At 55.3% G+C, this 15,071-nt stretch overlaps 1 protein-coding gene across 1 annotated transcript in view; it reads right to left on the bottom strand.

The window, feature by feature from the left end:
• Nucleotides 1–11,338, bottom strand: part of LOC122372770 — a 37,158-nt gene extending 25,820 nt beyond the window's left edge. The window contains exons 1-2 of the mRNA XM_043350327.1: nucleotides 11,231–11,338; nucleotides 10,752–10,889 (exon numbers count right to left, since the gene is read on the bottom strand). Coding sequence (XP_043206262.1) covers nucleotides 10,752–10,880 — 129 coding nt within the window. The 5' untranslated portion in view covers nucleotides 10,881–10,889; nucleotides 11,231–11,338. The remainder of the gene's footprint in view (nucleotides 1–10,751; nucleotides 10,890–11,230) is intronic.
• Nucleotides 11,339–15,071: the final 3,733 nt, after the last annotated feature.

Here is a 15,071-nt window from a genome sequence, read left to right as displayed (position 1 = left end):
CAGTTGGGCCTCCAGGACTGTGACCGCTGAGTCGCCGAGTGTTGTAGCTAAATTTGGTGAGACAGCGTCGATAGCCACCGGAGATGCATGGAACCCATGATCAAAGTGAGATTGCTCGCTGCAAACGGTGGGAGAAACTAAAGGGCACACGAAGGCCAGCGACCATCTGAAAGGTCATCAGCTAAGTGACAGAGCGACCCGCTCAAAGGCTGGTGGATCCAGGCTAGTGTTACGAGACGAAACAAAGTCTAATTCCAAAGGTCATGTTTGTACAGTAGTCAGTATCTAATGTGACCTAAAATCGAGTTCGGTAGCTCCTTGTTACTGTTAGAAGATCAAGACCGGACGTCTGGAATACCATATGGCTACTGTCTGGGACTTCCGATAGTAATCAAGGGAGGTTTTAACTCGTTTACTGGTGCAATAAGTTCATAAATACGTCTCACTTGATCAGAAAAAGTCGATGCCTTTTGTGATTGACAGTCTTGCAAGGGCCTTGCAACTTCTCGCTATACGGACAGTACACCATTGCCTTATATAGCATGCACCACACCAGCTCGTCGGATGCACGTGTCTACAGAGAAACACGTGTGTGTCTCGAAGGGAGGCGATTCGCTGAAATCAGTGCAGCCGTTCGTCCGACGTTAAACTGAAGCGAGTTGATTCATAAACACAGAACGCTGAGAGCTGAACTTTGCGCTGGTCCGTGACCGAACGGGTGACAAACAGACCAGGCGTCAAAAAACCGGTCCCCAGAAGCGACCTTCGTTGCTGTTCGGAGCCGCGGCCTCCTCCGCCCTTCTGCTTCATCAAACTCAGACTTCATCTTCACTTAGATATGTCACGCAAAATTGAAGCGTTTAATGCGGAGAAGTGATGAGGCGGATAAGTGGGAAAGAAAAAGTGAAGGGGTAAGCCAGCGTGCGAAGAAGTGACGCGGAGGAAATAGAACAAAGACGCGATGGTGCTCCGCTCCGCACACACGGACGACCACAGTTTTATAAGTGACAGCTTACCAGCCTATCGTGTCTATTGAGTTCGGCCAGGTGCCGTTCACGAGCTTCGACCTTGGTCGGGAACTGAGGCCCGTCTGCCACGACTCGACACGCGGATTCGACGGCACGACAGCCTCCGAGCCCTTTCGTGTCGGTGGGTACCGTTCGCAGGGGTCTATCGAAGCGGGAGGAGAGCGGCACGGTACGGTTCGGGTCGGCTGCACGGTTCGACCTGGCGGCCCAAGACCAGTCACGCTGTCAACCGCAACGAGCGCACCAGACTGCCGAGTTTACCGAAAGAACGGAGCGGTACGGACCAGAAACGGCTGCAATTACGATCACGGTCTGAAGCAAAACATTTACGGTCCCATCGACCCAGATTAGAAGGCAGGCAACGTGAAAAGGCTGGATCACAGGGAGCTGTATGACGTTTTGTGCTGCTGGTTGAAACCGACAGTTACCTCACGGTGTCGTAACCTATGGAGCATCAAAACGGTCGTTCTGGTTCGACAGTGACCTTAGAACTTGAATCACTCTAGCGTGTCTCTGGTATCGGCTCTGGTGCTGTTCTCAGACCATGACCTCAGGGCGAGTGATCTGAGTGTGACCTATAGGCTGACCTTAGGTCACCGTACGCGCACCATCACCTCCAACCACCTTCACCGCCTTCGCATCTCCCGTCATCGCGGTGCTCCGGGCCGGCGGCGTTCGAAATCAGACTCGCGTGGGCGTCGCCGGCGCGCCACCTCTCGTCACCTCCGCGCCGGGTTCGTCCGACGCGGCTCATTAGCGCCGGATGCGCCGCGATAGCGCCGCGATTGGCGCGGTGCCGGCGCCGGACTGGCGTGAGACACCGCCGGCCGCCGGCGGACGGCCGATACGGTGCTACTGTGACCCTGGTGTCGGGACCATGTGATCCCAATCACCCTCTGAAGGCCGGGGCACGACGATCGGCACGGAAAACAGCCACCGATCGCGCTGAATGGGATCGACCGGCGCGCTAATTGGTCCCTGTCAACTCAATGAAACGAGGCGGGGTCGGGAGCGACACGAGGCAGCCTCGGAGATAGAGGAGACGGGCTTGGAGATAGCCGCGACCAGGCTCTCTGCTTCTGCTTATCGTCTCCCGTGTAATGGTCCTCCTTATAAGGCACGCCTTGAATTTAAAGGCCGATGAGTTTCAATCTACCGTGTGTTCCCACTGTGATATATAGCTGACAGTGAGTCATTTATCGTCTATAGACAGCTACGGTCCTGTTCCGACCGAGATGGTCAGAGTACCGTCCCTATCGCCTCACTGCAGAGGACAAGGCTGACACACGGCCTCGCGCCGCGATCTGCACTCGAGTGGAGCTTACGCGACCACTTGTGGGGTGGCCCCATCACACGATAGGGTGGACTTTAAATTCCGCCGTCTCGGTGACCTGTCATAAAGAGATGAGCCAGCTCACCAGATGGGTCACCCGTCGGGGCGCCACGCGTCACGAACGTCACACGTCACGTCACACGTCACGTCCATCATCGCCCGTCACGTGCCGGGCACAGAGGACGGTCGTCACAAACACAAGTCGCGGCTGACAGGGCAGACAGCGGCGACAGATCGGCGGCCGTCCGTCCGTCACTGGCGGATCTATCGGCCATCTCCGGAACCCATCCCTCAGACGCGGGACGTGTTTGCCACTCAATCAACAGTCCCCGAGTCGGTGCTGGCACGAGGCCCACCTGGCGCCGGTGGTTAGCCGAATCACCTGCAGAGCTCGCCCCTCCCGTACACACACCTCACAGGAGTCTGGCCCGACCGCGAGCAGACCATCTTCGGACGATTACCACCGGTAACTAGGACCAATTTCCACCGGCGCCGAGCCGGCGATTGCACGAAATTGGACTCGGCTGTCGGCGCCCGGTTACTGCCTCAGATTGTCAGGGGACCCTGAACGGGCACGTTCACTACAATTGGCCTGGGGAATCGCCGTGTCGAAATGAGACGGTTAATTGTCCGACAATAACCCGGAGACCGCTCCCAGGATGGGGTCGTTCTGGACGGCTCCATCTCATCACCACGGCCTCAATGGACCGGCTCATCAACAGGATCGCTTCATAAGCCGAGCTCGAGCACCAGCCAGCGTCACATAGCGACAAAGAACCGGGCCAGCGCCAACCAGTGACAATACAGCTCGATTAATCAATACCACCCCAGCTTCAACAGACACGAAACCGAACCCTTCAGTACCCAACCGTAACGACAAAACGGACGTGGACAATCAGCGACCCTCACCCCATCGACAGCTCCCCGTGAGGGTCGGCCATACAGCCTCTGGCAATCACCACCACAGCGACCACCATCGAACAAAGCCCTATTTATCACAGTGCCCTGAGCGGCTGCATTGTGATCAGCGTGCGCCGGAATGTGTGTTGTGATAAAGGTGCGTCGGGCGCGGACAGACCGCCTGTGGTGGGAGTTCCGGTGGAGGGACGGAGTGGGCACCCATGAGGGCTGAGGGGCGCAGTCATATGTAAGCAATACTCTGACCGAGGAAGGCGCAAGGAAGGAGGGAGGGGTGAACCGGCGGGCTAATGTTGGGAATCGTGGATTGCCTGCACGACTACCTGCAGACTCACTATAATTCGCACACACCAGGGACAAACATACTGTGCTAAAAAAACGCCGCACACATTAGACCAGTACGTCACAAGCATGGAGCGAGACCCGGCTGCCGGTGCCGACTGCCGGCGCCGGTAACGGCAGCTGGAGTTCTCTCCCCCTCTCCCCTCCCCAGACAGGTGGTGGTGGCAGGAGGGGCTGCCACGAGCCGTGACGGCGTGCTGTGTTGGTCCGCCGCCATCGCTGGACTCCAGCTCCATGGCACGGGCTCAACCCTTTCCATAAAGGCAGTACGACACTTGAGAAGACAGACCGATTAAATTCATCGGCCCATTAGGGGTTAGGCACCATACAATGTGGATCCAGTGCTAAACGGAAACATTACTCTGTTTCAAGCGGCCAAAGAGCAACAATGCCATTGTCGCCTGCCTGGCCCAGGAATCAAGCTGAAGCACAGATGGTTGGAGCTTTACGCCAGACATAAGATAGACAAGGCATGGAAGGGCAATTGGATAAGCATCTAAGTAAGGACCTGCTCCCCGAGATCAAACAGCATCATCGTCCACATCCTTTATCGGAAGAGTGACCGGAACTGGACCGCCCTCTTACCGCCGCGCCGCCGCCGCCGCCCGGTGACTGGGTTTGTTTGTGAATGGCGCTCGATTGACGATGACTCAGCGACAGAGAGTGGTGCATTCACGGGTCGCCTCGGCTGGTGAGACTCCCCAGAGACGCGCAGCGTCCGTCGGGTGGCGCTCTCCCACAGCGGAGCAGCCACCGGATGCGTGCGGCTCCTGAGGCGACACCGCTGCCGCTCTCGGCTCCGCTCCTCTCCGTGTGTGTGTCTGTGTGTGTTGCGCGCAGCGGCGCCTGTATCCGGCCACAATCAGATCCATTGTGAGGCGCACAGCTCAGTGAGAGTTCAGAGAGAGTTAGGCGCAAACAGCAGCGACTGTAACGGCAGAAAGAAACGGCGAGTGGCTTCAGAAAAATAAAGGGAAACTGGCAAGAAGAGGCAAGGACGAAACGACGAAAAGACATTGAAAGTGATGTAAAGCTGAGGATCATCCAACATAAGCTCTGCTAAGCCTGACTCGGCGAGCTGCACAATGCCCAAGTACTGCATTAACGCACAACCGATGTAAGATTACAATTCGGGAAAGGTTTGGCCACCAAAGCGGCTCGACAGTGTGCACATCGTGGCCACTGTGTGGGAGGTGGGGTCCGTTGACCGTGCCGAGACCGGTCGGCGCACTTCAGTGCTTCTTCGCAGCATTACTGAGTGAGCCCAAATGGAGAAGAGAGGGGGAGGGTCGCAGAGAGCCACGCATACCGAGAGAGCGATCACCGCGGTCAAGCGCCGCAGGAAGAGCGATGGAAAACGTTCCGGCCGACCATGTGAATGGACCAAGAACTAATGAGGGACCAGGAGACCAGTGCAGACCAGCGTAAGGTCATGACGGCGGATCACGGTAGAGGACCAGTGCAGCGTGGCGGAATGTAGCATATCACCGACTACCGAGTAATCCCATCAGTAGGGCTTAGGACGTGTCCTTGCGTTGCGTGAAGCCGGGCTGTCGAAAAGACTTCCGCGAAGTCTTACAAAATATTTGCAGCATATTCGGTACCTAATAAAGATGGATTCCGTGGGGAGATTGGATCAGAACTAGATTTCATGCTCCTTTACCTCAATTCGATGGACGATAGAATAAGTGGGACAGGCTACCGATATGAACAAATCTACTTTGCCCAACAAAAAGGCAAAAGCCGGAAAAAAGAGGTCCCGGTGACAGACGGCTGCTTCAGGCATGCCTGACCAGTGACCAGTGACCAAACTGGTAGGTCGCCCGCCCGCTGGGGGGTGTCGGGGGCGGGGCGGCAGCGCGTTTGTCCCTGCTCCTCACTGTGATTTAGTGCGGGGCAAACACAACACTATGACGGATGGTGGTGCCGCCCCCGGCCGCACGATGCATATTCAGATACGAGGGTGTCCGGACCGGGCAAACACATGTCTGCTCGTGCCGCGGGCACTCCTCCTGTTAGCTGTGCCACGCAGGCCCACATTGTGCCGTGCATACCTTCCTCAGAGCAGACAGAGCTGCCAGACAGCCTGGCTCCTGGGGCTGTGTACTGATAGAGCCTTGGTTCTTCTGCACTCACTAATGCACTGCACTCCACACAACAGGCAGCTCTTGACAATGGATGGGACCAATGGGGAAGGGGAACGGTAAAACCAACATTTATGCCTTAGTCGTGTATGTACGTGGGATGAACGAACAAGAAGACGTAAAAGCTTCGGGAATGACATGAAGAATAAGTCGTATTTCGTTGCTTAGATAGAAAATCGCGAAAGAGGAAAACATAAGCCGTAAGGGGTTTACGAGCTGAACAATGTAGCCTGATGCGATATCCCCAACCAAAATAGTTCATGGTGACAGAAAAAGTTCCTCGACAATGTAGATTCACAGATATACGGGTTATCGTTTGTCTGAGAATCAGCTGATAGGATTTGGGTTGACAAAGCTACGAATATTTACGACTGGTTTGATGTCATCATAACAATGCTTATTGCTTCATAAATTTCTGTCAGAAATATTAAATAGATCCCTGACAGCACACGAGTCGATTCGATGACTTGTTACTCGTTCAATAACAGCGGAACACGTGGTCTTCGCAATCGCGAACGTCACATCGCAGACGCAGACATACGCGCTCCCAAGTCCCAGACCTCGTGTTTGGAGCCCTCCAGCCCTCCGAGGTCACCGGAACGACCCCCCCCCCCCTCCGGCGTCGGACCGGTCGGCGTCTGCTGCTTCGGGCGCGTGACTCACCCAGTCGGCACTTTTTATCACAACAGCCAGCCGGCCGAACGAGCAGAGACGCTCTGTCTCAGCAGATGTCATCCGGCGCAGCGCCCGAGCCCAGACCCAGTCCAGCCGGATCGGAGGGACGGGCGGACGGACGTGGGGGAGGGGGAGGGGGACGGGCGGAGCGGGGCGGGAGGGCGTGGGGCAGAGGTCACGCCAGCTGACCGGAACAGCAGCCACCGCGCCGCCGAGGGACGCAACACACATGGCCCCGAAGGCCCGAGACACGTGTCTCGGCGGGGCGCTGACGATAAAGCCTGCACGATCGAGTCTGCACGATCGAGCCCAGAACTACCCAGCCCGACCGGAAGTTATACAAACAGCTGCGCAAAAATGACAAATTAGAAACTAACACCCGTGAACAAGCGACTAATTAGTGTTGGATTAACGCAGGCGACTGCGGTGCTATTCAGCACCGGATGGCTAATTTTGTTACGTCGACAGCCCACAAGTGTCATCTGTCGTGCACGAATTTGCACGCTGGGATGACAAGACGAGCTGTCCGAGCGTGTGACATCGTGCGGTGCAATCAGAGGTCTGATAGTGCCGGTGGCCAGTGAAGCCTTGCTGCAGAGAGGAAATGAACGCTGCATGGGGTGGATTAACTCAGTGGAAGACTGACGAGCCGCAGAGACTCTAGAGAGGAGATTGGCCTTGAAATGCATCATCGCCGAAAACTAACGCACTCTTTTATCACATAAACACGTGGGCCTTAGAGGTCATTTGTAAAGGGTCACTGATCACTCTGGGGATAAACTTTGCGCCCTGCACAAATATTTCTCGGTCGGAGTAGGTACACTGCGATTGATACAACTAGTCATCCTCCAATCGAGTGGCGAGATAAGGTAAGTGAACCAACATGAGTGATTATATGATTCAACTCTGCACTGATGTAAACGCTGATTGCTCTGCAACTGAGTCCTTCGAAAGGTCGCGGGTGTGGACTTTAGTCGGCACTATCAATCTTACGATACCTGGACATAAAACAAACAAGGAAAGATTTGTAGGTTTGCAGTTTCCACCTATAGGTTTACTCAGCTAAGTGCAATATGGCGAAAAACCTTACGGCGAAAGCCTGAACTATACAGGCCCCCTGGCCAAGGAATACCTGTCTCGGAAAGAGCCTTCATATATGGTGAGGAGTGCACTTAATATGCCATCATTCATCTATCCGCATAAAACAATTAGACCGTCGGTAAATAGCGCCAAAAAGCCGAGAGTTCCCTGTTTTACCACCACCTAGCCTTATTTCTATCCCACTCACAGCCGACAGTCCCACCATCTGTAGCGGTGGCCTGTATCGGGTGTGTGAAGCCAGCTCGGCAATTTACACACTCCGCACGTTATCTCAGCGGGGTGCTGTGTGCGTGCTAACCCCTCCTACACTCTATCGGTAAATACACCCGAGACCCACTCTGTCGGCGGTTTGACACGGCACCGACACGCAATCATTGTGTCTGAATGCACCGCGCGCCGCCGCGGCCAAACATGGACGGCGGAGCGCTGTTTGGGGTGGCGGCGACAACACCGCGGCAACCGGCAGGCCCATCGGACACCACCTGCGTCGTAATAGCGCCGGTTGGGTCAGAGAGGACTGTTGGTATCGAGAGAGACCGAACACAGCACATTCCACCACCACTGTATCGCCCCGCGGACGCCGAAAACAAAGCCATGAAGCGGCGCGCGGCGGTTGGCCGGAGTGTGTTTACTGAGGACCGTCGGCTTTGGACGGGCACACAACAGCTCGGGCCTCACAGGACGCCGGGGCGACCACCACAGCTTCCTCTGTGGACCGGACGAGGAGCGTCGCAGCCGGCGGCCTATCAGACAGAGCAGCTGCTCCAGCTGTGTGGCTCCCGTCCCCGATTCCCCACCCTTCCTGTCGGGTGCTCCACATCGGCCCCGCTGAATAGATATGGATCACGCGCCATACCATCCGCCAGCTGTAGTATGGCCCGTACCGGTCTCGGTTAAACGAGACACGCTGCCGCGATGGGGTGCGGAGTGACTGAATGGGGTGGGGGCGACAACCGACAATGGTATGCGGCTTGAGTGAGCACCCACACACCACAGCCAAACAAACGGGACGACCGTCGTCCGGTCAAGAGGCGCTGACAGACGGAGGTTGTCGCGTCCTCCAGAGTCCTTCAGGGTTCTTCACGCTGCCTCAGGGTCGCGTCCTCACTCCTCCTTCATCTGCCGGTCCCCAGCGTCCTCAGGGGTCGGGCCGACCCTCCTCTCCTCGCCGCACCCCTCGCTGATCGTAGACAGCTGAGTCAAGAACTCACTCAGCCGGGTGCTGCACTAACGCGCTCAAGTGGGTAATGGCTGGGGATGCGCTCTTGTGAGCCTCCACCACCGCAGGGTATGCCTCCACCGCTTCCGTTCGACGCCACCCGGCCACATCGACCGCTTCATCAGACCAGCGGCGTTTATAGACCGACACGTGAGTCACTCACGGTCCCCTCCCCGCTCCGTGAACTACCCCCGGCCGAGGGAGGGAGCGAGGAATGCCTCCTCCCCTCCCCTCCCTCCCCGCCGACCTACCGACCGTAACAGCAGGGGGCCAGTGACATTCAGTACCGGTATTTACCGACCGGCTCCTGGTAAATTTACCAGTCAATCGACCGGTGTCACTGACGGCGACTCCGAGCGACGGGTGGCCGGTCGGGGGCGTCTAGCGATGGAGTATGGTAACAACCCCCATAAACATGTCCACGGTGGGACGAACGATGGTTTTACAGATCACCACAGCTTGGCACCTCGGTGCTTACGCTGTATACAACGACCAGCGTACGGGGAAATAGGCGACTGCGCGCGATTTAGAGCCTGTAGTAAAGTGACTAATCCGGCCTGAGTTGCAGCCTTATCTCGCCTGCACAGGAACACCTGGTCAGTCCAGCACTGCAGGTTTGCTCACGTTCGCGGCCAAGGAATTCCAGTGGTTATTTCAGTCGAATGGTATTATTTCGAAATGTCCCGTTATTCCATTGCACGTCTTTTTCAGCGGTACTGTCCTGGTATTGGATTATGGATACTGGATAGCGTGCACGATGACTCGACTACCGTTGCAAATTGGCTTAGCGAGAGAGCATAATAGCAAAAATGACGTTCTAAGGAATAGTCTTATAAAGTAAACGTAAACAAAGACATTCCATTTTTGCGTTATTCATCAGTGAGCGCATGCTCTTGGTTCGTACTCGATCTCCCAATTCCAGGAAGCCTCCTCCGCTGCACACGGCACAGGTGTTGTATTTGTGCGCCGTAACCACATTACACGCTAAAGTCATCAAAGAGGCAGGGGCACCCCTCTGAGAGGTAGGTGAGGTGGAACGGTCCCTCCAGGGCCGGGGCGGGGAGCGGGAGAGGGAGCCCGGATCAAAGGGAGCACGTCCCGACAGGTATGGACACTGTCCATTGGACAGGACCCTAGTGATGAGGTAATAACACCTGAGCGGGTCCGGAATGGCCCGACCTGACCAAACACGAACCGCCTCGACACCGTTCCGCGCACCGCCCGACATGCACTTCTTGGCCCAGCCGCGTTGGCTTTGGCAGCGACTTCGGACCCCTGCAAACGACCCACCGGCTGTGCGTAACGACACTGAGGCCGCACTGTGCGGCGGGACATACATCACAGCCAACGCCGGCGGTGTGCATACTGGCGCACAATGGCCCTCGGAGGGCAGACCGCCGCGCCGCTGCACCTGGGTGCCACTGTCACCTGAGTCAACATCGGGAGGGCGGGACGATAACCGTCGACCGCGTGTGACCGGTCCGCTGAGGGACAGTGCCATTCTGTCAGTGACCAGCTGCTGCCCCCGCGAGTGAGCTTTCTAAGGGGTGTTTGGGATTTACAGTGCCGTGAGCAGGGTGTCCCGCAGCTGCCGTTTATCTGTATGTTTGTAAAACTGATTGCTAATATTCCCGTTGGTATTTTGTGAAACGAATGGCCTGTCCAGTAATTGTCGGGTTGATGATTCAGAGCTATGGGGAGTGACGGGGACCTTCAATGGGCTTTTGGAACGTAGATGGATCGATTATCTGACACGGATATAAATTTTGCACCAGGACGAACCAACATGACTGACACGCGAGGACGGAAAATCAAACAACTCCTGAATCACCTTTTATCACGCACAATCGCGAGGGCGTTCGACGGCTTTGCGAAACGTCGTATCTGGCCCAAATTCCAGATAGCCTATCTCCCATTTTCTGCAGCCCCCACCACCTCTCACACGTGTCACGTTTCTCAGGCTCTTGTCTGGCTCCCAGCTCCCGACCTACCTCTCTGCTTTGACGCGGCGCCGGCACCGGAGGCGCCTCCCGCTCCAGGTCGGTGAAGGTGCGCAGGTGACCAAAGTCAGACACTACCACAGACGCCGGCCGCGACGATCGCTTCCTGTCGACGAGCATGGCTGGCGTCTGAAAACGGAGACGCGGTTAAGTCACAGACGGAGCGAGGTCCCGTCCCGCCGCTGCGGACGATCACGGAATAAGACTGACTGAGCTCAACGGCTCTCGAAGCGGCACCGGCAGCACAGAGGCGGGGGACGTCAGTCGAGCGCGGCTAAATTCGCGTGCCCGGTGGTCGCCGACGGACGTGTTTTTGTCGAGCCATTCCGCTCGACTAGTGACGGTCTCCGGGGCCGGAGACGACGGACCGATCAGATGATACCGTCCACTGACTGCCGGTCACACGGATCTCATGGCGGGTGGAACCGAGCCAGGAAAAAAACAGACGTTACTCAGTCGCACACGCTTACCTCAGATCAGGCAGGGCTCCTGAAGACAAAAGACACGCCTCCGCACGCACCGCACACCCCACGCCACGCGCCTGTCACCGTCGCACTGGCTCAGCACGCGCCGGGACGGTCGAGCGGCGGCCGCCAGCTGGTCGACCTGCCTGCCACCTAGCGGTGGAAACATGAAACACACCGCCGCCGGCGGCCGGCGGAAGGGGCTTCCTCCGTGGTTTTTTGGCGGACGTGGTGCTGGAAGGGCCCGACTCCCACGTCTAATAGGCGACGGACGACGGGCGTCAACGAAATTCCCGGTCCGTGCCAGCCACGGCAGGACCGAAAAATGACGTGATTGGTAGGTAACCGTGGCGTGAGGGAAGCCGGGAGCTGAGTTCCGCGTGAAGCACAGCACATACAAATGTCAGATAATTCTGTAAAGTTTATCTTGCGTAAGTCCAATGGCAAATGTTGAACCACCCTATGATGGAGTTTTACCAGCATTTCACTTAAACCAGTGACCAGTGACGCTGGCAGGCCACGCAGGGTCAAACATTGACCACGTCTGACATAAACCAGAGTCACGACCGACTCTGGACGAATTCAGGGTAGCATTACTGCCGGCCAAGGGTCAATTGCATGCACATTGCATGGTCGTCCTGTTTAAGCCGGAGTGGCCGCCGCTGGTGGACAGGAAGTGGAGAGCCGGTGGCGGTTCGCCCGCTTCCCACGCCGCGACGGGCCGGGCGTCCGTCCGTACCAGGCGGTGGAGCTGGCCACTGGCTGCGCTGAGCTTCCGGCGTCCTTCCCCGGGCTCTGATAGGGAGTTGAGTTTCAGCTGAGAATATGCAGGCGAGTGAGGTAGGGAGAGGAGGATACCTAAGAAGACTGCCGTCTCCATTGGGTTCTTTTACTAAAATCCGCCAGCAAATGTCTATATCAGTTGTTATCAATGTTTTGTCAATGTCAATGGCAATGCAAATTGTGCCTAGATGCAAACATGAATGAGGCTGTTTTCTTTACATAGCTCATCTTAAAACGGAAAGCTTGTGAGCTTCATATGTTTCACCCATAACATTTGCTCCTGCCCATTGCATTTGATTGCACAGACGACCAAGCTGAAAGGCAGTGAACAGTGTCAGAGGAACCGCGACCCCAGGAGCACCTCAGAGCACCTTCCCTCCGGCTCATGTCCGGTCCGAGATGGTCTAACGCACCCGGGTCACCCGGGGTCACCGGAGGTCAGCCGAGGTCAGTTCAGTTAGCTCCGGGTCAGCTCGGTTAGTCGGGTGCAGATAGAGAGCCCCAGGGTCACCTCTGCGTGATGAGGTCACCGAAGGCAGCTATCACCACCGGCGGTCGGTCGGAGGCGGTTAAAGTTGATTGGTTTGGCCGAGTGGTGACCCAGCCCGGCCCGTGACCCTGCTCCACACCTGTGACCTCACGCCGACGCACCGCTGCGCCCAAGGACGGCTAGACTCGAGCATCAGTCATCGGCCGTTCTAAAAGCGACATTGTTTGGCTTCACAAATGATCAGTTTTCATGAGCTCAAACGATGTGTGTAACAGATGTTTATCTTTGTTCTTTTACACCCGCTAGTAGGTGCATGTTTGACAGGCTGTTAGCAGCACACCATTCATTACAACCAAACAGAGAAATTAACTGCAGGAAATGAATTTATAATTAACGACCAATTAAACTCCGCACGAAAAACTTGCTGGAATGGATGAGTACGCAATGCAACGACAAATATTGCCGAAAATGATATAAACCTCATTGTAAAAGCATACGTTTAACCCTATTAGTGGCAGGGGGGGGGTTGTTTTTATCCACCCCTCAGGTTTTTCGGGAATATCTCCGAAACCGCTGAAGCTACGATGCTGAAATTTTCTGACTTTTCCTAAAACTAAATTGGGCACATTCCCTGAAAATTTCAAGTTCATAACTTTACCAGGGGCGGCTCCAGAGCACTGCAAATTGGGGGGTCCTATTCGTGAAGCGAGTCATTTGGCGAAGATCACGATGCTGCACCAGTTTTACGAACAGTGAATGAAAGGTATCATGTGATAACATATACAAAGTTATTGTGCATCCTCTTTTGACACGTTTTTGCTATAATAGGCGGATCCAGGCGTCCAAAAAGGGGGGTTATTTTTTACCTCCCAACATAGGTGCCCTGACACCGCCTATGCATGACCAATACAATTTTAGTCGTTCTCTCATAAGAAAATTGTAACATAACAAGACCATTGCCACCCTTTTTAGAAACAGTACCAACAAAAACCTTATTTATTATACTTTTTGTGTACCCCCAATCTCAATGATCTGTATCCGCCTATGATTTTTGAAAATGCATATTTTTAGGATCCATGTGAATTCCTGGTTCATTCTCTATCGATCGGCAAAAGTTGCGTTAAGATTGGTTCAGAAACCTGGCCGTGATAAACAGTCTAAAATGTATCTGCAATTTGCCCGTTTTTACCCCCCTCTACCCCCCTATTGACATTTTTTAATTTTATTTTTTTTAGAAATGTAGATCTCGTTGAGCCAAATCGAATGCCGTTTGAATTTTGAAAATCGGCCGGTTAGATCTCGAGATATCAAGGGGGGGTCGTAAACAGCCCCCCCCCCCCCTGCCACTAATATGGGGTAGCCAGGAGCCTGCCACTAATAGGGTTAAGTTTGGCACGATTCCTATATAATGCAGACATTTCTGCTCAAAATTGCTACCAATCTAAGCTTTATGGCGTGCGGCGACCACAAAGCGTCTGTGATTGAGTGATGGGCGGGATGCGGTTCCGCCCTCCCGGGGGTCCATTTCTCTAATCACGCACACACGGATCCGTCCAGGAATGGTCAGCTTCCTCACAGCACCGTTCATTGCAGCCACTTATAGAGAGGGATGGCGCTCACTGAACATCCATGCTTTAGCTGAGAGCAAAGGGGTGGTGTGTGGGTGGGTGTATGTCGGGGGAGGGTGTTTTCAAGGACATCCCCTAGACATACTGTGTCAGCACGTTCCATGCCCACTTTTCGCCGACAGGGGGAAATTTGGCGGTATATGACTCAAGGGCTGATCCTGTGTCGCGTGTATGCCATCGTGACTCAACGCCAAAAGACAGGTAGCAGCATATGAGACACTCTATCGACTTTCATTATGAAGGTATTGATCGCACTTCATGCAAATTTGAACACTAAGCCATGACTTGTTCAAAACAAGTGCGGACAAGGTTTTGGAGGGTGAATGCTGACTGAGGTAAAGCTATTATGTAGATAAAGCAGTTGACGTGCAACATGCAAGCAAGACGTAAGTACGTGTGTAATGTATCATAAGTAACTGCAATCCGTTGTATATCGTGTAAGAGAGACATCCTCTTGTAATGCTTTGCACGACAAAGCTTTGACTCGTGCCGTATCCTGAGCCGTACAGCACGTGCCGCGCCCCATTCCGTGCCCCATGACATAGCTCGCTCCAAATCCGGGCGGCGCGCCATTCCGTATTCCATTCAGTGCCTCACTTAGTCACCAGTGGGATGTCCTATATCCCCATCCATATCCGTGTTTCACCCGCTCCGTCCCCCGTTCAGTGCCCGTTCCTTGCCTCGCTCCGTGTCGGAGCCACTCCGCACCCCGTGCCCTGCCTCACTCCGTGCCCCGTTCCGTGCCCCATGCCGCCCATAGCCCGCTCCAAGTCCGGGCGGCGCGCCATTCCGTGTTCCATTCAGTGCCTCACTCCAGTCATCAGTGGGATGTCCTATATCCCCATCCATATCCGTGTTTCATCCGCTCCGACTCCGTCCTCTGTTCAGTGCCCCGTTCCTTGCCTCGCTCCGTGTCGGAGCCACTCCGCACCCCGTGCCCTGCCTC

This window comes from Amphibalanus amphitrite, unplaced genomic scaffold (genome assembly GCF_019059575.1).
Source record: "Amphibalanus amphitrite isolate SeventyFive unplaced genomic scaffold, NRLGWU_Aamphi_draft 001398F_arrow, whole genome shotgun sequence".
Classification (NCBI taxonomy): Eukaryota; Metazoa; Arthropoda; class Thecostraca; order Balanomorpha; family Balanidae; genus Amphibalanus; species Amphibalanus amphitrite.
This window is presented reverse-complemented; position numbering and strand designations above follow the sequence as displayed.